At 42.1% G+C, this 24,273-nt stretch overlaps 1 protein-coding gene and 1 pseudogene across 5 annotated transcripts in view; both read left to right on the top strand.

The window, feature by feature from the left end:
* Positions 1 to 8,572, top strand: part of ZNF180 (zinc finger protein 180) — a 26,675-nt gene extending 18,103 nt beyond the window's left edge. For 3 of the 5 annotated variants that reach the window (XM_059876672.1, XM_059876670.1, XM_059876673.1), the window contains exons 4-5: positions 4,762 to 4,882; positions 6,227 to 8,572. In XM_059876672.1, coding sequence (XP_059732655.1) covers positions 4,762 to 4,882; positions 6,227 to 7,971 — 1,866 coding nt within the window. In that variant the 3' untranslated portion in view covers positions 7,972 to 8,572. 5 annotated transcript variants of the gene reach the window in all.
* LOC112442328 (large ribosomal subunit protein uL30-like) overlaps positions 1 to 24,273 on the top strand; it is a 24,954-nt pseudogene extending 681 nt beyond the window's left edge.

The following is a 24,273-nucleotide window of genomic DNA, read 5'->3' as shown; positions in this document are numbered from 1 at the left end:
AGAAAAGTGAGGTTGAGGGAATTATTGGAAGGCTTACATTTTTCTCTGTGAACCATCAGATGTTCTGTTGAGCATGAGGGTGGTAATCAGAATGGAGAGATGTTGGATGAAGAGTGGAGAAGGCTTAAAGTAGTAACTTGGATTAGGGGAGACAGGCTGCTCCAGGAGGTACAGTGAGGTTTCTGGTCAGTCCCAAAAATTCATTCTGAGATTGTTGTTTGGTCGCTAAGTCGTGTCCAACTCTGCAACTCTATGGACATGCCAGGCTTACCTGTCCTTCAGTATCTCCTGTTGAGTCAGTGATGCTGTCCAGCCATCTCATCCTCTTTGACTCACTTGTCCTCCTGCCCTCAATCTCTCCAAGCATCAGGGTCTTTTCCAATGAGTTGGCTCTTCACATCAGATGGCATTCTGAGATAGTAGCCATTAATAATAATGGAGAGCAGGTTGATATTTAGATGTATTTAGTTACATTCAATGGAAGCCCCACAGCCCACAGGTTTAAGGCAATATTTAAAAGGGAATTTTTGACTATATCAAATAGAAAGATTAAGATGAATGATCCATAGACTCTCAACTGAATAATTAAGATAGAAAAGATAAAAAGGATACTAAACAGAAAGGAAAAGACTATAGACTAGAGAATAGTCATAGTAGGTGTTTCAATAGAATAAAATAAAGAGCTTCTCTAGTGGCTCAGAGGGTAAAGCGTCTGCCTGCAGTGCAGGTAGACCTGGGTTCGATCCCTGGGTTGGGAAGACCCTCTGGAGGAGGAAATGGCACCCCACTCCAGTACCTTTGCCCAGAAAATCCCATGGACGGAGGAGCCCGGTAGGCTACAGTCCATGGGGTTGCAAAGAGTCAGACATGACTGAGCGACTTCATTTTCAATAGAATAAAGACCCCAAACCATCAAAGAATGAGAAGAGTAAAGGGGACAACTGAGCAAGTAAAGTGGAGAAATCTGATGTTGTAATGAAAGAGTGAGCAGTTCTCTGTGTGTGACTTGGGAGGTGGAGTACTTTATGGTGGTTTCAAGATCTAGGGTCTCACGCTAAGAGTGAGGGGCTATAAGTCAGGCTGGCTGTATGAATTGATGACTGAGAACATAGTCTATGATGTTAGGGAAACTTGAAGTTGCATCCCAGTTAGGCATATGTGTTACTTTCTCTAACCTTCTGGCTTTTCATCTGAAAAATGGTGCTGCTAATAGTATTTTCTCAGGGACCTTGTAAGAAATCAATGAACAGTAATTTATGCAGTGGGCTTCTCTGGTGGCTAAAGTGGTAAAGAATCCGCCTGCCAGTGCAGGAGACACAGGTTCACTCCCTGGAGGAAGATCACAGGGATTCAATCCCACAGGAAGGTCACCTGGAGGAAGAAATGGCACCCCCCTCCAGTATTCTTGCCTGGGAAATCCCATGGTGGGCTACAGTCCATGGGGTCAAAAAAGAGCTGGACACAGCGACTGAACAACAAGAACAAATTTATGCAATAGGCTAACACATTACCTGACACCGCACAGTAAGTGCTTCATTAGAGTCAGTTATTTTTCTATTATTACCAGAAAACTCTACAAATGGATGCTATAGACCATCCAAGACAAGACAATACAACTTGTTGAATTAGAGGATAAATCCTAGGTGTTATTAATATAAATCTTCAGTGGAATGGAAGGGAGGTGGTGGTCAAGTTATTGGTAGAACAAGGCTCCAAGAAGTGAGGTAAATGGCATGAGTTTCAGGGTTTCTGGGAGGATACACACTCTTTTCCAGCTTTGATGCTGAGACCCCTGGATGGGAGAGCATGACCACCCTGAGCCTGTGAGGTCTGCAGAGGAGGGAGTCCTTGCAGGGAAGTGTAGGTTTTTATTAACTCAGGAATGGGGCATCCCTGATGGGTCAGTGGTAAAGAATCCGCCTGCCAATGCAAGAGACATGTTTGATCCCTAATCCAGGAAGATCCCGTGTGCCACAGAGCAACCAAGCCTATGTGCCACAACTACTGAGTCTGTGCTGTGGAGCCCACATGCCATGACTGCTGAATTCCATGCCATGGCCCTAGAGTCCAAGATTCCACGCTCCACAACAAGAGAAGCCACTGCCATGAGAAGCCCACACACTGCAGCTTTAGAGTGGCCCCCACTTGCTGCAACTACAGAGAAAAACCCACACAGCAATGCAGACCTAGCACAGCCAAAAAAAAGACTACTATACTTATTTAAAAAAAAAAAAAAACAGGGATGCAGAGAGAATATTTGGTGAAGATGTAAGATTTCATTATTATAGAAGAATTCCCAAATTGAAAGGTTTGGGAAGGAATTTTGAGCAGTGAGGAGCTGGGGACAAGTAGATGAAGTATAGAATAAGAAGGGATAGAAGTCCAGAAAAGCCAGTATCCATACTTAAGGGACTTTTTCTAATGAGTATGTGATAAGCCTTGTGAGATTCAGGTGAACAGAGAGGACTTAAATCAGAATTTGAACCAGGATTTTTTTGATGTATTACTAAGTCTATTGATATACTGTTTCACTTACTGAAATAAGTTACCAAATATGTAATTAGTCTGTACTATACACCAATACTGTACTAAGCATAAATAAATACCTTGTCCCTGCCATCATGGATTACAGCCTAGTGACCAAGATGACCACTATGCAAACGATAAGAAAGGGTGGTGGGTCTTATGATAGAAATTCCTGGAACTTTGAGAATATAAAGCTTGACGTGGAGGGGGGGTGATAATCTAGTCTAGTATTATTTATTTGACATTTGAAGAAGTTTGATATTAAAGGGACTACATTAAACACTGAAGAGACATGTTAATTAAAAGGAAGCATGGGGCTTCCTTGGTAGCTCAGTGGTAAAGAATCTGCCTGCCAATGCAGGAGACACAGGTTCTATTTCTCTGGGAAATCCCACATGTGGGCCTGTGAGCCACAACTATTGAGCCTGTGATCTAGAGCCCGAGCCCTGCAACACGACAAGCCACTGCAATAAGAAGCCCAGGCATCGCAACTAGGGAGTAGCCCCACCTCAGCACAACTAGAGAAAAGCCCACACAGCAACAAAGACCTAGTGCAGCCAAAAAATAAGCACATAAATTTATTTTTTTTTAATTTTAAAAAGGAAGCATGGATTGGAAGTTGAAAAACAGTATCTATAGATCCATGTTGAACACAGGGAGCAGTTTTCTGAATCTCATTTTGGGCTCATTATGAAAATCTTTGAGATTTTTAGTGAAAATTATGAGCCATAGCTTAGAAAAATGCAAGTACAGTAGCATTTTGCATCAAGTTTTATGGACTTCAGGGACCTTGTGTCCTATTCATGAACCACAGCTTAAGAACACTCCATCTGTTTTAAAATGTCCTGGCAAGTGGCATTTGACTTCAGTGGCTTTTGCTGCCTTTGGATAAGGACAGATCACATCCAGTACTTTTTTGGAACAAAATTCCTGCCCAATAGTTTTTTTTTTTTAAACTCAATTAAAAATATTTTATTGGAGTGTAGTTTGATTAATCACCAAATAGTCCAAAAAGGTGAAGAAGGAAATGGCAACCCACTCCAGTATCCTTGCCTGGAAAATTCCATGGACAAAGAAGCCTGGTGGGCTGTAGTCCATGGAGTCGCAAAGAGTCGGACACGACTGAGTGATTAAAACACACACACACACACACACATACACATACACACACAGAGTCCTAAAAGGAGGGTTCTTCCTGCTTACAGGAGGCAGCTCAAGAGACCCCCTGTTTACATGGCAGTAATGACAGGCTCTGTGGTGCAGCTCATAGTGTGGGCAAAATAGAACTGTTTTCTGAAGACTAAGAGTTCAGGATAAAGATCTCTCATTGACTGTCATTTAATTTTTCAGTGTTCTCAAACCTAAGCATCCTGATAATTACCAGCCTTTGTTTTTTGTTCAGTAAACTCTGCTAATGGCTTTTTATGTATCATTACAATTTAATTCACTCAACAACATATGAGTTGGGTATGGTTAAGCCTAATAAGTAGAAATGGAATAACCTCACCATTAAGAGACAGTCAGATTAGATACATTTAAAAAAAAAAATCAGACATATGCTCTTAATAGAGGAAAAAACCCAAGTCTCTTTTCCAAATCCAGTGCTCTTAGCTTATACATCCTGCCTTTCATTAAGGCCTACATTTCATTTTCTGTCCCACATTTCATTCTCTGCATCACCAAAGCTGTGTGCCGAATCTGGCCCATCACCTGTTTTTGTAAATAAGGTTTTATTGTAATATACTCACAACCATTTGTTCATATATTTTCTGTGGCTGCTGTCTTGCTATAGCAGCAGAGCTGACTAATTGTAAGAGAGGCTGTATGGCTTGCTAAGCCTAAAATATTTGCTCTCTGACCTTTGACAGTTAAAAATTTGCTGAACCTGTTTTGTTAGTTTCTTGATAATTTGGAGGGAATTCCTAAGTTGGAATTCCATATTCACCAACACAAAAATCAGAATTAGCATTTTCTTTAAGGTCTACAAGAAAGATAACAGTTTGTCATTTCTTTCTGATGTTCCTCTTTGGGGTTATATATAAACAGGTCCAGCATCCAAAACCCAAAGGGGCTTGCCTAAAAGGTACTTGTACCCCTAGAATCTTTTGAATGTTGACTATCTCAGGACTGTTTCCAGGCCATCAGGTTTTCCTTCTTCCATCTGTCAAACTTTTCCTCTCTGAACACTGGAAGGAAATGATACCCAGCTGAGTAGGAATGTGTGTCCTGTTTTAGGAGGGAGTGAACTTCAAAATAGTGACTGTGGACTTCACTCAGGAAGAAGAAGGCACTTTGAGCTCTGCTCAGAGGACCCTGGACAGAGATGTGATCCTGGAAAACCACGGGGACTCTTGGGGTAAGAGTACAGTCCCCTTTAATGGTATCTGTATATTGAAATAATTTCTCATTTCTACAGATCAGGATCTAGGGAGTTCAGAGGCCAGAATGATTTTGGCCACACAAAGATTAGTATGGTAAAGATATAGTTTTAGTTTGTAGGGTAACAAAGGTACAACTTCGTGAGTTTGAGCTTATTCAGTCTGCTAGGTTCCTAAGAGCCAAAGACAGGGACCAGATTCTGCAGTGACTTTCTTTTGTCCCCAGTCCAGACACCCAAAGTTCTATATCTTTCCTCTCAGCTTTCCAAACTAGATGTAATCTAGTTCAAACAAGAGGATGAGTATAAAAAGAGTTTCCCCACATACATATCCAGGTGAGAAATAGACATTTAGGAGTCATTACAGGTAGACTTCCCTGGTGGCTGGGTGGTAAAGAATCAGCCTGCCAATGCAGGAGATGTGGGTTCGATCCCTGGGTCAGGAAGATCCCCTGGAGAAGGAAATGGCAATCCACTCCAGTATTATTGCCTGGGGAATCCCATGGACAGAGGAGCCTCGTGGGTTATAGTGCATTGGGGTTGCAAAGAGTCAGACACGACTGAATGACTAACACTTTCACTTTCTTTCACAGGTATAGATTTGTTTGAGAAATCCCCATAGGGCATGCCACATATTTATCTTTTCTCCCACTCAAAGAGGACTATATACATCACCACTTTTTCCCAAATGTACCTTCTGTTGCTTGGCCTAATAGCCACTCAGGCTTCTGTGTATGAGCAGATCTCCATCCTCTCTCACTTGGGACCAAAGGAATCCATGGGGCCATATTAGCCTCTAAGGCATTTAGGGAACCTGGGATAACAGTGCACTCATTATTTTTTCCTGGTTCACAAAGTAGTTTGACTTCATCTTACTAACACGACTGTACTAACAAGTTTCATGCCTTCAGAAAGTCCTAGAAATGTAAACATTAATTTCTATTTCAGTGAACATGTGTCTTAGCACTAAAGAGGGTAGAAAGGATCCTTTGTGTTTTTACTAAGAATTGCAGAATTGTTTTAAAATCCTGTAAGTTTTGCATAGATGATCCTATTTTGGAATATGGAGATATTTGACATCTAAAGTCTTTATTCAGCAACACTAAGATATGATATAGTTTCATATTAATTCCTTGTTATGCTCTCTGACTGTGGTAGTTCTCTGCTTACTGCTCATCTCATCATTTTGCTTTTCAATTTATATTTTGGTCTATAGCTGAAAATAAATCTACATATAATTTTCATACTTTCTTGTCAGCTTTCCCCCCACTATTCCAGCTCTAACAATTTTTGGCTAGGGTATTCTATTTTGCTTTCTTCCAGACTTGGCAACTGCACTTGGAAGAAGAGAATCAAGATTGAAGCAGAGCGTTTTTGATGACAAACTATCCCATAGTGTGAAGATAGAAAAGTTGACAAGAGATGATCCTTGGTTATCTTCATGCAAAGAATTTCAGGATTGTAAGGAGCTGTTGGAGAAGCAACAGGAAAAACAAGAGAGACTTTTGAAGGAAGTGACATTTACTCACAGGAATGCCATTACTCATGAGAGAGACTGCAAAAATGATAGCCCTGAGGAGAAGGCTGGTCTGAATTCCAATCTTCTTTCATCACAGATGATACCCATAAGGAACCATTTTCATAAACACGCTTCACATGTTAAAAAATTACATTATAATTCTATGGTAAACACTCATCAGATGATTACTGATACTGAGAAACTCTGTGAAAATAATGAATTTGGAAACCTCCCCCAGAGTATTCATTTTATTCAGTTTACAAGAACTCAAACAGAAGATAAATCCTATGGATTTAGTGACAGTATTCAACCTTTTAACCATGGTACACCCTTAAACATACATGAGAAAACACATGCACAAGGAAGATCCTTTGATTTTAAAGAATGTGGGCAAATTTTGAACCACAGCATATCCCATAACGAACAACAGAGAAACTCCATTGGAGAGAGTCAGTATAAATGTCATAAGACCTCCCAGAGTTCATCCCTTGCTCAAAACATGAGAAATCATTCTGAAGAGAAGCCCTTTGAATGTAATCAGTGTGGAAAATCCTTCAGTTGGAGCTCTCATCTTGTTGCACATCAGAGAACTCATACAGGGGAGAAACCTTATGAATGTAATGAATGTGGGAAATCATTCAGCCGCAGCTCTCACCTTGTTTCCCATCAAAGAACTCATACTGGAGAGAAACCTTACAGATGTAATCAGTGTGGTAAATCCTTTAGCCAGAGCTATGTCCTTGTTGTGCATCAGAGAACTCATACTGGAGAGAAGCCTTACGAGTGCAATCAGTGTGGAAAGTCATTCAGACAGAGCTACAAACTTATCGCACATCAAAGAACTCATACTGGAGAGAAGCCCTACGAATGTAATCAATGTGGGAAATCATTTATCCAGAGCTATAAACTTATTGCCCATCAAAGAATTCATACTGGAGAAAAGCCCTATGAATGCAATCAATGTGGAAAGTCTTTTAGTCAAAGTTACAAACTTGTTGCCCACCAGAGAACTCACACAGGAGAAAAACCCTTTGAATGTAATCAGTGTGGAAAATCCTTCAGCTGGAGCTCTCAACTTGTTGCACACCAAAGAACTCACACTGGAGAGAAACCCTACGAATGTAATGAGTGTGGGAAATCTTTCAACCGCAGTTCTCACCTTGTTATGCATCAGAGAACTCACACTGGAGAAAAACCCTATGAATGTAACCAGTGTGGGAAGTCCTTCAGCCAGAGTTATGTCCTTGTTGTACATCAGAGAACTCACACTGGCGAAAAGCCCTATGAGTGCAGTGAGTGTGGAAAATCCTTCAGGCAGAGTTCATGCCTTACTCAACATCAGAGAACTCATACTGGAGAGAAACCCTATGAATGTAATCAGTGTGGGAAAACATTCAGCTTGAGTGCTCGACTTATTGTACATCAAAGAACTCATACTGGAGAGAAACCCTTTACGTGTAATCAATGTGGGAAAGCTTTCATTAATAGTTCTAAACTTATTAGACATCAGGCAACTCATACAGAAGAGAAACCCTATGGATGTAACTAGCCTGGAAATCTTTCAGCAGAGGATATCCCTTCCTCCTTGCCTCCCTTTCTCCCTCACTCTTTCCCTTTCTCCCTTCAGCCCCTCATTCCCTTGTTCCCTCCTTCCATTCCTCCAGGATTACATGTATTGGAAAGAACAAGCATGAAAATAGTGTGTGTGGAAAAAAAGCTTTCCATTAGCTCTCTGTTCAACTGTGTATCTGAAAACTCTTTCTGGAGAAGAAAGAAAAAGTATGAGTCATGTATTTTACTTGGCAATTCCATGTTTTAAAAAATCAAACTTGACCCTTGTTAAACATTCCCATGAGCATGATAACTCTTGGCACTTTTCCTTGAAGAAAGCACTTCGACCTGAATTTGAGAGAATTATTAAATGGTCAATATGCTGTGGAGTGATTGCCAGTGAGGTAGACCTCTTTTCCAATAAAGAATAAATGAGAGGGGACATATATACACCTATGACTGATTCATGTTGATATATGGCAAAAACTAACACAATATTGTAAAGCAATTATCCTGCAATTAAAAAAAGATAGTAAATCTAAAGAGAATAAAGCTATGGCACCTAAAAAAAAAAAAAAAGGAATAAAAGAATGCTAATACTGGTTGTCTTGTTGAAAATGTTGGGAAATTGCTGTAGTTATTACAAACCACTCCAGTATTCTTGCCTGGACAATTCCATGGACAGAGGAGCCTGGGGGACTACAGTCCATGGGGTTGCAAAAGAGTTGGACATGACTGAGGTGACTTAGCACACAGCACATTAGAACTTAGACTGGAAAACAGAATTTCAGTGTATCCTTTTCCAATGTGATTTCTCCAGCACTACTTGGTGATTTGTTTCATAAGCACTTTTATCTTATATGTAAATATTTTGTAAAAAAAAAAAAAAAAAAAGGGAAATGGCTGTGAACTGAAAATTGCAGGGCAAGAGTATAGAACATTCATTTCTAGAATCATGAAAAGATATATTTGTGCTTGGATCAGAATCTAAAGGGATTCTAGGTGTATCTCTTTTAATTTTAGATTTATACTTTTTTCATTTGTTTTTTGGACTGTGTGCTTTTTTATAATACTAATGAATGATATCAGAAATAAATAGTCCAAAAATAGAAAAATACCCATCTCCTTTGACCATTTAGCCAGATAACAGAGATCCCTCATGCTTCTGAGAGTTCATTTGGATTAGCATGAATAGGTCACTCCTTAGGATGTAGATTCCCAGGAATATTCCTTATTGAAAATAAAATATTTCAGGCTTCTGTGGTGGCTCAGTGGTGAGTAATCGACCTGCTAATGCAGGAGACATGGGTTCCATCCCTGATCCAGGAAGATCCCACATGCCAAGGAGCAACTAAGCCTATGTGCCACAACTATTGAGCCTATTCTCTAGAGCTTAGGAACTGCAGCTATTGAGCCACATACCCTAGAACCTGTGCTCAGCAAGAGAAGCCACCACAATGAGAAGCCCACACACCACAGCTAGAGAGTAGCCCCCCATTCTCTGCAACTAGAGAAAAGACCATGTAGCAACAAAGACCCAGCACGGTCAAAAATAAATAAAATCAGAACTTAAATATTTTCCTGGCAATGTGGAACTGGAAATTTATGCCAGAGAATTAAATGAGAATTCATGGGTAGTACAGAGGGCAGATGAGTTTTTATCTTTTTCTTTTAAACCCATCTTATCCAAAGCAGTATAAAAGAGCTCTGTTTTTAAGGTGTTTTTTTTTTTTTTTTTCTTTTTCTCTCCTTATGTAGTATTATCTTTTTACCATCCAGGATATGTTCCCTAATTCGAGAATCCTCTGAGTGGGAAGATATTGCCCTGGCTAAGTGCTCACCGCCTAAATTAAGTTCACAAGAATGCTTTTAGTGAGGTAATAATTGTAGTTTCTCATTGGGTTTTTTGTTTTTTTTTTTTAGATTTGGTTCACAAGTCTTTCTGGCCCTTGCCCCTAAATCATGAATTCTAATCCTATGGATTATCGTGGACCTGAAAACTCTGATCCTGGAGAGTTACTGAAAAATAGAGTTGAACTGAGAGAGCACAGAATGGAGGTAAATTCCCTGAAGAAACAAAAAGCTAAAATGACATCTGATAGGGATTTGTTATTTAGTGTCCAACTCTTTTGCAACCCCATGGACTGAAGCCCACCAGGCTCCTCTGTCCATGAGATTTTCCAGGCAAGAATACTGGAGTGGGTTGCCATTTCCTTCCCAGGGAACCTTCCTGACCCAAGGATGAAACCTTGGTCTCCTGCATTGCAGGCAGATTCTTTACCGTCTGAGTCACCAGGGAAGTCCCTTCTCTATATGTAATTCACACCAAAACATCAATAATGCTTTTGCATCCTGTGAAAGATTGTGGATTTGTTTGAGAATAATGTCAGACTTTCTACAATGTGAACATGTTAGTACTAAGAGGTAACTTTAAGAAAAGTACTTGTTTAGCCGCTAAGTCGTGTCTCACTCTTTGTGACCCCATGGACTGTAGCCCACCGAGCTCCTCTGCCATCTGCTGTTTCCTTCTCCAGGGGATCTTCTAACCCAGGGTTCGACAGGTAAGTTCTTTACCACTGAACCAACCAGGGAAACACAATAGCCGTTCCCCAGGCTAGAGTCCCAGCCTGACAGTGAAGGGTTAGCTGGCCATGCAGAGGCCATTCCCTGACCTTGGTCTTTCCTGTGGATACAGCAGGTACCGTGGTAGGTGATTGTTGTGCAGCCTCATTTCTCTTACTCAGTCCCCATCTTTTCATGCTGCCTTCATGCTTTCCAGAGAGTAGCATCCCCAGGGGGAGCAAATGGTCTCTGGAGTGCCTTTTCTCTGATAGAAAGAGGCAGTGTAAGACAAGCAAGCCGGTAGTAGACAGTCTGTTCCAGAAGGTTGACTCTATCCTCTGATGGATTTCTCACTTACCTCCAATATTCTACAGATTCATGGCCATAAACAGGTTCGTGTTACCTGAACCTTAAAAGAGAAAAGCCAATGAAGAGTGTCAGACAGCATGGACACATTTTTCAGGTCACATGGAATGCTGCAGTAAATACAACAGTCTGCTGGCTCGCCAGCAGTGACCCGGGTATGTTGAGATTTTTATGTGTCCAGACCTATCCGTATTGCCTGATTCCTCCTGAATATGCTCACAGAACACACAGCCACAGATGGAGCCCTTCGGAGGTTCAGCTCACATGTACCCAGCCTCACAGTTGCCCTGCAAGATGGTGTGATGAGAATGCCCACCAAGTGTGGGCTCTAAGACCAGGCTTGTGTGCTGCAGTCCCAGCTCAACACTTCCTCAGGCATGCTGGAGTAACTTAACTCGGCCACTTACCCTCTCTGTGCCTGGGTGTTCTCCTCTGTAAAATGAAGATCATGACAGTTTCTACCTCCATGTTCCTCTGAGGGTTAAAGAAGTTAGTATATGCACCTCTTTGGTACATAGAAGTGTTGTAATGGTGTTTGACATTGTTGTTAACAACAGCATTATTAAAATGAAGAAGTAAACGTGTGTGTAAAATATTATTCAGAATTTCTTTTGGGGGACTTCCCTTGCAATCCAGTGATTAGGACTCTGCACTTCCACGCTGGTGGCGCAGGTTTGATCCCTGGTCAGGGAGCTAGGATCCCACATGCAATAGTGTTGCGGCCAATGTGTGAAAAAAAAAAAAGCCCTACAGATGTGCAGAGTGTGGGAAAGGCTTCAGTTATAGCTCAGGTCTGTGAAATCATCAGAGGGTGCGTGTAAGCAAGAAGCCTTACAAGTAGATGTGAGTCAAGGTCTCCAGTTTAGAACTTTGCCTTCATCTCAGAGCCCAAACAAGAGAAAAACATTATAGATGTGATGTGTATGGAGATCCTCAGGAAGGGCTGATGTTTTCATAGCTACTGGTCTGCCTAGGAAGGGAAAATCTGCAAGTTTGGTAAATAGGGAAAGCACTTCAGTCACAAACTTCAGTCTTCAAGAGTCTGTTGCACAGTTGAATACTCCTTAAGGCAATGACCTGGCCAGCGGCTTCAGTGAAAATGGTCACCTTCATCAGAGCTGGCCTAGGAGGGAGGTTTTACAAATGATGACAGTAACGAGAATGTATCCTAGGAGCAGATTATACACAGTACTTGTGGCGGGGGAAATACCTGTAAACAGAGCAAATGTAAGAAAAACATTGTCCTCTTACTCAAACCAATAATGTCCATACATTTTAGGAGATGGTTTTTATAGGGACTTCCCTGGCAGTCCAGTGATCAAGCCTCTGCACTTCCAATGCAAGGGTGAGGTTTCCATCCCTGGTCAGGAAAATGAGATCCCATGTGCTGTGTGGCACAGCAAAAAAAAAAAAAAAAAGATAGTTTTTATAAAAAGTAAAAATGTTGACATTCATTGAGGCAAGTTACCTTTAGAAGGCCAGGAATGGCTTCAAGGAGAGACATTCTCTTGGCAGGCCTGGGTAATGTATCTCTAGCACATTTTCATCATGCTTCTGTGATGGGGTTTTATCTCACAGAGATAAACTGCTCTCATAGCAAAGGTGCTGGAAACTGAAGGAATGTTTTATCATTTTAAGTAAAATCTGATTGGGCTTTTAATTGGCATTGTATGGAATTTATAGGTTAATCTAGAAAGAATCTACATATTTGAAATGCTGATTTTTTTCCATTTTGAAAATGCTATTTATTTCCACTTACTAAAGTATTTTAAATGATCTTTCAGTCATATTTTTTTAGAGATTTTAAAAGATAGGTTCTGAATATTCTTAAATATATTTCTAGGATTTTGTTTTACGTTTATCATGAATATATTTTTACCCATTTTATTTCATAGAGGGTTGGGTTATTTTTAACTTGTAAGACAAATATTCATACACTTTTAAAATTCAGAAATAGCATTTTTAACTTGTCAGAACAGCAGTGGTAAAACAGGGTCACCAAAGCCATGTCCATGGAGCTGTAGAAACATGTACTCTTACACACTTATTGATGAGAATGAAAATAGGTAGCCTTTTTTGAAAGAATTTCTCAGTGTATCAAATTCAATTTGTGTAACCTTCAAAGTGGCAATCAGTGTGTAATAATTTATACTTGGGAGATAGTTACAGATGTGGGAAAAGATGTGTGCATATGACCAAGCTCAGTATTTTTTTTTTAACCATAGGAAAACCCCACAAATGTTAATTCTCCAGTTGTAGTAAGTTAAGGCATGTGTATATGAGGACAAACCACTAAAAATATTCAGGCACACCTGTAATGACATCAAAAGTTGCCTACAAACTATTTAGAGAACAAGAAAACTTGTAGAATGACAATTATACTATGACCCCATTTTGTTCATATTGTGTGTTTATAAAGAGAGAAGGAAAAATAATGTGTGAAAGGTCAGTATCATAAGTGCTTATTTCTAGCAGACGGAATACGGGGTCTGTAATACTTTCACGGACTTCTACATATTTATTACAAAAAGTATACATTAATTTTATAACAACAGTAAAGCTATTGTTTAAAAAAAAAAAATTAGTCTGCTGGAGTAATCCCGTATGGTCAAGGATCCAGGTTATAAACTCTATAATTTTTTTTCTTTTTCTACTATTCACTTAGCACCTAGTACCAAATACAAGGTGTACAAGTGAACTGTGAAATTTGTGATTTAGATACTTTCAGAGGCTGCATCATTTTTGCTGGCTGGTAGAAGATGAGGTGTTCTGGATCATTGGGAGGACCTGTTTAGTACTTCTGTCCTACATTTTGGCCTTCTGGGATCCGGAGCCCACAAGCCTGGCTTCAATAGAGAATAGTGCACCATAACTCTAGTCTGATGTCTCCACCTGGATGACTCAGGAGGCCTGAGGCATGACCTGGGCTGAGTCCCTTTCTGTTACCTGGGGCTGCAAGGAAAGGAATCTAAGTGACACACATATCTCAAAGATTTGCAGATTTGATTCCAAACCACTGCTATAAGCAAATACTGCAGTAAAACAGGTCACATGACTTTTTTGGTTTCCCAGTGTACATGAAACTTATGTCTGTAGTACTATATATTGTAGTCTATTAAGTATGCAGTAGCATTATATCTAAAAAATAAATACACACCTTAATTCAAAAATACTTTTTCCCTGGGGGTCCATTGGTTAGAATTGGGTGCTTTTATTGCTGTGGACCCAACCTCTGATTGGGAAACTAAGATCCTGCAAGCCACACAGCACAGCCAAAATGATAAAATACTCTTGCTAAAAAATGCTAACCATCGTCTGAGTCTTCAGTGAGTTGTAATCTTTTTGCAACAGTTAACATCAGAAATCACTGATCACAGTAAAAGGTTTTTAACAAACAAAATTTTTTTTAAAAGATCACCAATCATAGATCAACCTAACAAATACAGCAATGATGAAAAAGTTTGAAATATTGCAAGAATTGCCAAAGTGTGACACAGAGATACAAAGTGAGCAAATACTGTTGAAAAAATGGTGCTGATACACTTGCTTGCCACAGGCTTGCTACAAACTGTCACTTTGTAAAAGCACAGTATCTGTGGAGTTCAATAAAACAAGGTTTCAGTTCAGTTCAGTTCAGTCGCTCAGTCATGTCTGACTCTTTGCGACCCCATGAATTGCAGCATGCCAGGCCTCCCTGTCCATCACCAACTCCTGGAGTTCAACCAGACTCACGTCCATCGAGTAAGTGATGCCATCCAGCCATCTCATCCTCCGTCATCCCCTTCTCCTCCTGCCCCCAATCCCTCCCAGCATCAGAGTCTTTTCCAATGAGTCAACTCTTCGCATGAGGTGGCCAAAGTACTGGAGTTTCAGCTTTAACATCATTCCTTCCAAAGAAATCCCAGGGCTGATCTCCTTCAGAATGGACTGGTTGGATCTCCTTGCAGTCCAAGGGACTCTCAAGAGTTCTCCAACACCACAGTTCAAAAGCATCAATTCTTCAGCGCTTAGCTTTCTTCACAGTCCAACTCTCACATCCATACATGACCACAGGAAAAACCATAGCCTTGACTAGACGGACCTTTGTTGGCAAAGTAATGTCTCTGCTTTTCAATGCTTGCCTGCATTTCAGAAGGTGATAAGTACCAAGAAAGGAAAGGGAAAGTGGGGTGAGGCAGGTGATGAAGTGCCCGGGGCTGTTACACTTTTAAATAGTAGACCTCCCTGAGAGTAACATTTCAGCAAAGAATAAAGAAGGTGAAGCAAACTTTGTGGCCACTGAGGTAAAGAACATACCAGCAGAGGAACAGTGATCAGGTTTGACGGATAACACAAAGCCCAACATTGGACCAGAATGGGCAAGTGAGGACGTAATGGAAGATTAGGTAAGAGAGGAGGGACTAAAGTGGATAAATTAATTTAGAAATGGAGGATCTACCTATTTATCACAAATATTACTGAGATGTATTATAGAAACCATCCTCCTCTCCATCTGATAAAAAAAGACTGTTAAGCTCTGCCATAATTAAGGGTGACTGTCATCTCTGTGGCAGATTTTACTAGATTTTTAAAAAAGTCACAGTGAAACATTTCATCAAATGACAAGAGACAGGCCCAAAGCATTTATTTCACTATTCTCTTTGTGTGCCCCAAGTTTCAATGTTAAGCTATTGTTGAATGTAATCCTTTCAGCTCCTGCCAATCACCAACTGTCTAATCTAGACTTAGAGCCGACAGAGATAGTTCTCATCCATTTTTGGGGTGTTTTGTTTGTTTTGACCCTTTATAGGTCAGAATTATAGGCTCTAATATACTCCTTATTTAATTTTAAGGCCCAATCAATCCCAATTCAAATTTAAGGTATTGAAAAATGAAAATGTTTAATAGAAATCTTAAAATGAGAAAAAACATTAAGTCCCAACAAGGGAGCTTTCAAAGAGAATGTGAAAGCTTTCCATGTTTTCATAGTTTGTTGAAATGTATCTCTTTGAAGAGAACCCCAAACTCCTACAATTGCCTGATAAAGGACAGCACCTACTGACTAGTTCCTACGTCTTTCTGCTTCTCCTAAGGGGAAAAGTCAGGTGTCCTGTGGAAGATTTCCCAGAGTCTTCTTAAATGGAAACAAATCCTGAAAACAAAGGGAAGTAAATTTTAATTGAAAACTTGTGTGTTTATAAAAGTAAAAGATAGCCTCTTTCCCGGCTGGCACCATGGAGGGAGCAGAAGAGAAGAAAAAGAAGGTTCCTGCTGTGTCAGAAACCCTTACGAAAAAGCGAAAGAATTTCTCAGAGCTTAAGATCAAGCGCCTGCGAAGGAAGTTTGCCTAAAAGATGCTTCGAATGGCAAGGAGGAAGCTTATCTATGAAAAAGCTAAGCATATCACAAGGAATACAGGCAGACGTACAGAACTGACATTCGAGTGGCTAGGATGGCACGAAAAGCCGGCGACTTCTATGTACCCGCGAAACCCAAATTGGCATTTGTCATCAGAATCAGAGGTATCAACGGTGTGAGCCTGAAAGTTCGAAAGGTGCTGCAGCTCCTTCGCCTCCAGCAGATCTTCTGTGGCACCTTTGTGAAGCTCAACAAGGCTTCAATTAACATTCTGAGAATTGTGGAGCCATACATTGCATGCTGCTGCTGCTGCTAAGTCGCTTCAGTCGTGTCCGACTCTGTGCGACCCTATAGACGGCAACCCACCAGGCTCCCCCATCCCTGGGATTCTCCAGGCAAGAACACTGGAGTGGGTTGCCATTTCCTTCTCCAATGCATGAAAGTGAAAAGTGAAAGTGAAGTCGCTCAGTCGTGTCCGACTCCTAGCGACCCCATGGACTGCAGCAAATGAATTGATCTACAAGCGTGGTTATGGCAAAATCAACAAGAAGCGAATTGCCCTGACAGACAACGCATTGATTGCTCGATCTCTTGGGAAATATGCATGGAGGATCTGATTCATGAGATCTATACCATTGGAAAACGTTTCAAAGAAGCAAACAACTTCCTTTGGCCCTTTAAATTGTCTTCTCTACGAAGTGGAATTAAGAAAAAGACCACCCATTTTGTAGAAGGTGGAGATGCTGGCAACAGGGAAGACCAGGCTTATTACAAGGATGAACTAAGGTATCTAGCAGGATTATTTTTGTAATCTGGTTAATAAACAGTTGAAACAAAAACAAACAAAAGTAAAGGATATGCCTACAGAATAAGTACCTTTGAAGATTTTCACTAAAATATAACAAGTGCTCATTTTTAGGTGGTAAGACATTGACTCTTCACTCTTCTTTTTTATCTTGGGTAGAGATTTTTAAAATTTATTTTTAACATTTTGCTGTTATTTTATCACTGCTGTGATTGTTGTTATTATTTTACAAAGATAGAGTCCAGGTGGTCCCTCAGTTCAGTTCAGTTCAGTTACTCAGTCGTGTCCGACTCTTTGCGACCCCATGAATCGCAGCATACCAGGCCTCCCTGTCCATCACCAACTCCCGGAGTTCACCTCAGACTCACATCCATCGAGTCAGTGATGCCATCCAGCCATCTCATCCTCTGTCGTCCCCTTCTCCTCCTGCCCTCAATCCCTCCCAGCATCAGAGTCTTTTCCAATGAGTCAACTCTTCGCATGAGGTGGCCAAAGTACTGGAGTTTCAGCTTTAACGTCATTCCTTCCAAAGAAATCCCAGGGCTGATCTCCTTCAGAATGGACTGGTTGGATCTCCTTGCAGTCCAGGGGACTCTCAAGAGTCTTCTCCAACACCACAGTTCAAAAGCATCAATTCCTCGGCGCTCAGCCTTCTTCACAGTCCAGCTCTAACATCCATAGATGACCACAGGAAAAACCATAGCCTTGACTAGACGGACTTTTGTTGGCAAAGTAATGTCTCTGCTTTTGAATATGCTATCTAGGTTGGTCATAACTTTCCTTCCAAGGAGTAAGCGTCTTTTAATTTCATGGCTGCAGTCACCATCTGCAGTGATTTTGGAGCCCCCAAAAATAAAGTCTGACACTGTTTCCACTGTTTGCCCATCTATTTCCCATGAAGTGATGGGACCGGATGCCATGATCTTCGTTTTCTGAATGTTGAGCTTTATTTTTTTTTTCTTTTTTTTTTCATTAGAACTGATTCAAATGTATTCTTTTTAACGGCTGATGAATATTGAGCTTTAGTCCCTGCAGCACTGTAAACTACGAGCAACCTGGCACGGCCCTAGTGCCGCGCAGGGGCTTCTGGGGATTGTAGTCCACAGGCTACCTCGCGCATGCGCCATGGGCCGGGACAGATGCTATGGGCCACATTATTTGGGGCGCTGAGGTGAGTGTGGCTCGGAGTCACTGTGTAAGGGGGGGTGGGGGGTGGGGGTTGTGAAACTGTAGCCCGACCTTGTGAACTGGAATGGGAGGCGTAGGAAGCGGGGACTAGTGACCGATAAAAGGACTTCCTTGGCGAGGTGAAGTGGTGAGGGGCTCCCGCCCGGCATCCCTGGAATGGGATCCGGAGTGGGGAGCTTGGGCTGGTTTGCGAGGTGGTGCCCCTGCAGGCTTGTAGGATGTGCAACTCCGGGTCAGAGTTGGTGTGAGTCTTGGCACGTGCATCTCAACCCAGGCGGGGGGCAGGGGGCGTGGCCTCAGGTTTTGAAGATGCTGATTTGGGCCAGGCGCCCATGATGGGGAGGGTTTTCCTGGTAGCTCAGTCAGCAAAGAATCTGCCCGCAATGCCGGAGACCCGGGTTCGATTCCCCGGGTCAGGAAGATCCTCTGGAGTCGGGAATGGCAACCCACTCCAGTATTCTTGCCTGGAGAGAACAGAGGAGCCTGGCGGGCTACAGTCCATGGGGTCACAAAGAGTCGGACACGGACAGGACTGAGTGACACACACACCCACACACCCTCCCTCCCTGATGGGGAGAGAAATTGACCCAAGCAGTTGGGTCATCTCCGAGAGGAAGGACAGCTTGGTCTGTTCATTCCTCGTTTCGGCGGAGGGGCGATTCCGGCTCAGCATCCAACATCCTTGGAGTCTTAGTTTCTGAAGGTTTCTGCGTTTGGGGTGTGGCAGCTCTTGACTCCAGCGGGGCAATCTTGACTTTAGGGCAGAAGTTCTGACCTCTGGAAATAGGGGGGCAACTCAAACTGTACATCCCTTCTCTGTATGTCCTGGCCGGGAGTATGTCTCTGAATACAGTATGAAGACAGAGTGCTATTTTTGAGGATTATAAGACACATAGCAAATTGTAAATTGTTAAACTGCAGTCAACAAATATGAACACTGACTCTACATTTGATAACATTAGGGAATTGTTGAGGTGTCACATTAACATTTTAAAGATGATTTCATATCTTTTAGAGCTACTTACTGAAATATGTATGGACAAAATAATATGTCAGGGAATTGCTTCAAAATAGTATGTGAATATGTGGGGAATGGGTAGAGGTGTAGTTGAAACAAGAGTGACCACATGTTAATAATTGTTTAAACCAAGTGACTGGTACCTGGGGGTTCACTGTGCTATTCTGTCTGCCTCTGTATATGTTAGAAATTTCCATAATACAATATTTTGGAAACAATTTTCCAGTTAACTAGCTAGGAAATACCTGAAGCATAGGAAAGTTGGATTTTCCTCTTAGTTGCACATAGTATGTGGGGCCAGACCTTGGAAATCCCCCTTCAGACTAGACCCCAATGCCCTGGGAGTCCCTGTGAGCTCCAAGGTGTAGTCAGAGTTTCAGGCCTTTCAATAAAATTCTGTAGTTTTCTTCCTTTCTCAGTAAAGTTGAGGTCGTTTATGTCTTTTGCCCCTTGTAAATGGGACAGTTTTTCAATTCTATCTCTGTGAATATCAGTGTGTTTTTCAACATCTCAAACCTATTATTTCCAAAACTGAACTTCTGATTCTCCTTACAAAACCTGTCCCTCCTATGGACTTCCCCATCTCTGTCAAGGACAACTCCGTCTTTGCAGTAACTGAAGCCAAAGTTCCGTCTCCTTTCTTTCTTTCTCTGCCCACATGCAAATCATCAACAGATCGTATTGACCAGATCATTGGTATAAATCCTGATCCCTGCCATTTCTCACTACCTCCACCTCTGCTTCTCTGATCCAAGGCACCGTCATCTCTGACTGGGATTTCCTGAAAACCACCTAACTAGTCTTCCTGCTCCCCTTCTTACCGTTGGTAGTCCATTCTTTGTGTATATGTCTATTCTGGTTTTGTGGGGATTTAAAGTTAATTTTTATTGGAGTATAGTTACTTTACAATGTTGTGTTAGTTTCTACTGTACAGCAAAATGAATCACCTATGTGTGTGTGTATGTGTGTGTGTGTCGCTCAGTCGTATCTGGCTCTTTGTGACCCTGTGGACTGTAGCCCGCCAGGTTCCTTTGTCCATGGAATTCTTCAGGCAAGAGTACTGGAGTGGGTAGGCATTCCCTCCTCCAGGAGATCTTCCCAACTGAGGGATCGAACCTGGGTCTCCTACATAGAAGGCAGATTCTTTACTGCCTGAGCCAGCAAGGAAGCCCTGAATCAGCTATACATATATCCCCTGTTTTTTGGATTTCCTTCCCATTTAGATCAACACAGAGCATTGAATAGAATTCCCTCAGCTATACAGTAGGTTCTCACTAGTTATCCATTTCATACATAGCATCAATAGTATATATATATGTCAATCCCAATTGGCAGTCCATTCATCACAGCAGCTAGCATGATCCTGTTAATACCTAATTTGAATCATGTCACTCCTCTGTTCAGAATCCTCCCATTACTTCTAACTAATGAGACTAGCAGCCCAAACCTTCAAGTGTTCTTATAGCATCTACCACCTGGCTCCCTTTACCTGCACTCTGTTCCCTCTGGCTCATTCTCACACTCACTCCACTTGAGCCATGTCCATGCTGCCACCCCAAGGTCTTTGCACTTGCTATTTCCTCCGTCTAGAATGCTCTGTACACATACTTGCATTGCCCACTCCCTTACTTCATTAAGTATCACCTCAGTGAGACATTTCCTGACCACCCTGTTTCACTTCCAGTCCCCCTTCCCTGCTTTTTTAATTTTTTGCTCCATAGCATTGATCACTGTGGTATCTTCAGTGTCCAGATCACTGCCTGGCACTCAGTTCAGTTCAGTTCAGTTCAGTTGCTCAGTCGTGTCTGACTCTTTGCAACCCCATGAATCGCAGCACGCCAGGCCTCCCTGTCCATCACCCACTCCCGGAGTTCACTCAAACTCACTTCCATTGAATCGGTGATGCCATCCAGCCATCTCATCTTCTGTTGTCCCCTTCTCCTCCTGCCTGCAATCCCTCCCAGCATCAGAGTCTTTTCCAATGAGTCAGCTCTTCGCATGAGGTGGCCAAAGTACTGAAGTTTCAGCTGCAGCATCATTCCCTGCAAAGAAATCCCAGGGCTGATCTCCTTCAGAATGGACTGGTTGGATGTCCTTGCAGTCCAAGGGACTCTCAAGAGTCTTCTCCAACACCACAGTTCAAAAGCATCAATTCTTCGGCGCTCAGCCTTCTTCACAGTCCAACTCTCACATCCATACATGACCACTGGAAAAACCATAGCCTTGACTAAACGGACCTTTGTAGGCAAAGTAATGTCTCTGCTTTTGAATATGCTATCTGGGTTGGACATAACTTTCCTTCCAAGGAGTAAGCGTCTTTTAATTTCATGGCTGCAGTCACCATCTGCAGTGATTTTGGAGCCCAGAAAAATAAAGTCTGGCACTGTTTCCACTGTTTCCCCATCTATTTCCCATGAAGTGGTGGGACCAGATGCCATGATCTTCGTACTCAGTAGGCACTAAATAAGTATGTGTTACATGAGGGAATGCAGTCCCTGTCCTCTCTGAGCTTAGAGACAGAGACAGAAGGCAATTAAGCCACTGCAGTATAATGCTATCGTAGGAGAAGTGGTACCTGCCATAGTCTGAATGTTTGTGTCCCCCTCAAATTCATTATGTTGAAAACCTAATGGCAGGATTTCCCTGGTGGTTCAGTAGCCAAGGCTCCACACTCCCAGTCCAGGGGGCCCAGGTTCAATTCCGTGTCAGGGAAGTAGATTCCCACATGCCACAACTATGCTGCAGTCAAGACTGAAGATCCTGTGTGCCACACCTGAGGCCCAGCACGGCCAAAAAAATAAATATTGAAAGAAAATGTGACAGTTTGACCCGAAAGCTTGAGGAAAGAGGAGTTATACAGGTGTCTGGGATGGGATTGGTGGGTGGGCGGCTTGAGGAGGTGGGAATCTCGTCTGGTGAGAGTAAGAGGAGAGGAAAAGACATCTTGGAAAAAAAAGAATGTGTGAGAAAACCGTCCAGTCCACAAGGAACCAATATTCATTCACAACTTGTTAAACCCCCGGTCTCATGGATTCTCCTTTGCAGTTCTGGTTTCTCTGGCTCCTGCTCTCTCTAAGAGGAAGACAGTATGATTAAGCTCCAGGTAAGCTGAAGTTTCCTTTCTTTGTCTTAAATGCTATGTCCATTCTGAGGAGCTGGGTATCTCTATTTTCCAAAAGGAAGTCAGCAATTTTTGAGTGACTTCTGTGTGGTAGGCACTTTACCTTATTTATAACAGCTGGGAAAGGTAGTGGTATTATTCCCTTTGGAGAAATTAAGCAACAGGCTCAGAGATGTCAGGCTGTCTGATCCAGGGTTGCTCCCAAGTTCAGTTTGCTTACCAGTGCCAGTCAATGAGGTGCTTGTCCCTGGTCCATGAGAGATAAGTACAGAAATCAAGAGTAAGGGACTTCCCTGGTGATCCAGTGGTTAAGAATCCACCTTGCAATGCAGGGGACATGGGTTCAATTCCTGGTCTGGGAACTAAGATCCCACATGCTGTGGCACAACCAGCATGCTGAAAGGCAGCCAAATACATAAATATTTTTTTAAAAGAAAACAAAAGCAAGGGTTTGGAGAACTCCTTGGTGGGGTTAGAACTCCATGCTTTCACAGCTGTGGCTCTAGGTTCAATTCCTGGTCAGGGAACTAAGAGGATTTGGAGCAAAAAGATAAAAACTTAATGACTGATACAGAAGCTTCCAATGTAGCTCTTCTTCCAGGAGCCATTGGTCCAGATGATGAACGTGGCATGTGCTTGATGTTTCAGGAAACCTTGACCTTCAAGGACATGGCCATGGTCTTCTCCAAGGAAGAGCTGACACTCTTGGACTCTGCCCAGATAAACCTGTACCAAGATGTGATGCTGGAGAACTTCAGGAACCTGGTCTCCGTGGGTGAGGACAACAAGCCCCTATAACTAAGCATCAGACCACTGGTCCCATTTTCTCAAGTGAGCAGCTTCAAACTGGATAGAATATTTCAGCTGGAGCACAAAGGGAAACCTCCTAAGGGATACACATGCAGATGACAACCTGCAGTTAATGAGTTTTAATAACTGTGAGCAGGTGGTCCCTTGTGAGTTGTGGGTGGGTGAGGGAGCTCTCCTCTGGCCTGTGCCCCCTGCCAGTGGGCATCCGGTGCAGTTGGCAAACCTACGTTGATCTCATCACGTGTTTAGGCTCTCATTCCTTCATATTTTCCAGAACAGGACTGAGGAAGTTCACACATTACCAAGGCCTTGGTCCCTTGGTTGCCTCTAGAATAAAACCAGGGTGGGTTTTTTTTTTTTTTTTTTTTTCAGTTTTCTTTTTTTTTAACCAATGTTTTGGAAAAACTGGTATTAAAGGAACCAAGTTAGGATCAGGTTGGTAGTCAGTACACTGTGAGTGTCCGCTTATTTGCCCTCTTGCTGATCAATATCTATCCTAGCTTCAATTTCTCAGAGCCCTGTATACAGGTATCTGTGACCTCAGTTTAGTTTATGAGATAGTTGCTCTTATTGTCCCCCTTCTACAGAGCAAACAACTGAGGTGCAGAGTAGACGAGTAACTTGCCCAGGATCACCCAGCTTGTCAGAGGAACTGGGATTTGAACCTCCCAGTCTGACCCTCAGCCCTGTGCTTGTAATAACCAGGTGACATGAAGTACTGCCATGTCCATAGATTGTAAACAGAGATCCTTGGCCTCAATGTGCAGGACTGACCCCATTGGTGAGTCCTGAAATCAAGTGACCATGCCATAGCTAGCAGTTTTTAAAAAGCAAAACAAATCCATGGACTAGAACATGAAAGGATTTATCAGAGTACGTTGCACCTGGTAAGGTAAGCCTCAACTGATCACAGTATTTTAGTTTCTGGTCTGTGTGTCTGTGTAGCTACTGGGTCACAGTGTAAATGCTTTTCTTGCTATGGGTACAGTCCAAACAGTTGGAAAACTACTGCTTTAAGCCTGTTCCTGTTTCCTCTGACACCACTTTATGAACCAAAGTCACTCAATAAAATGAATCAGAAAATTACCTTGAA

Source organism: Bos taurus, chromosome 18 (genome assembly GCF_002263795.3).
Source record: "Bos taurus isolate L1 Dominette 01449 registration number 42190680 breed Hereford chromosome 18, ARS-UCD2.0, whole genome shotgun sequence".
Classification (NCBI taxonomy): domain Eukaryota; kingdom Metazoa; phylum Chordata; class Mammalia; order Artiodactyla; family Bovidae; genus Bos; species Bos taurus.
This window is presented reverse-complemented; position numbering and strand designations above follow the sequence as displayed.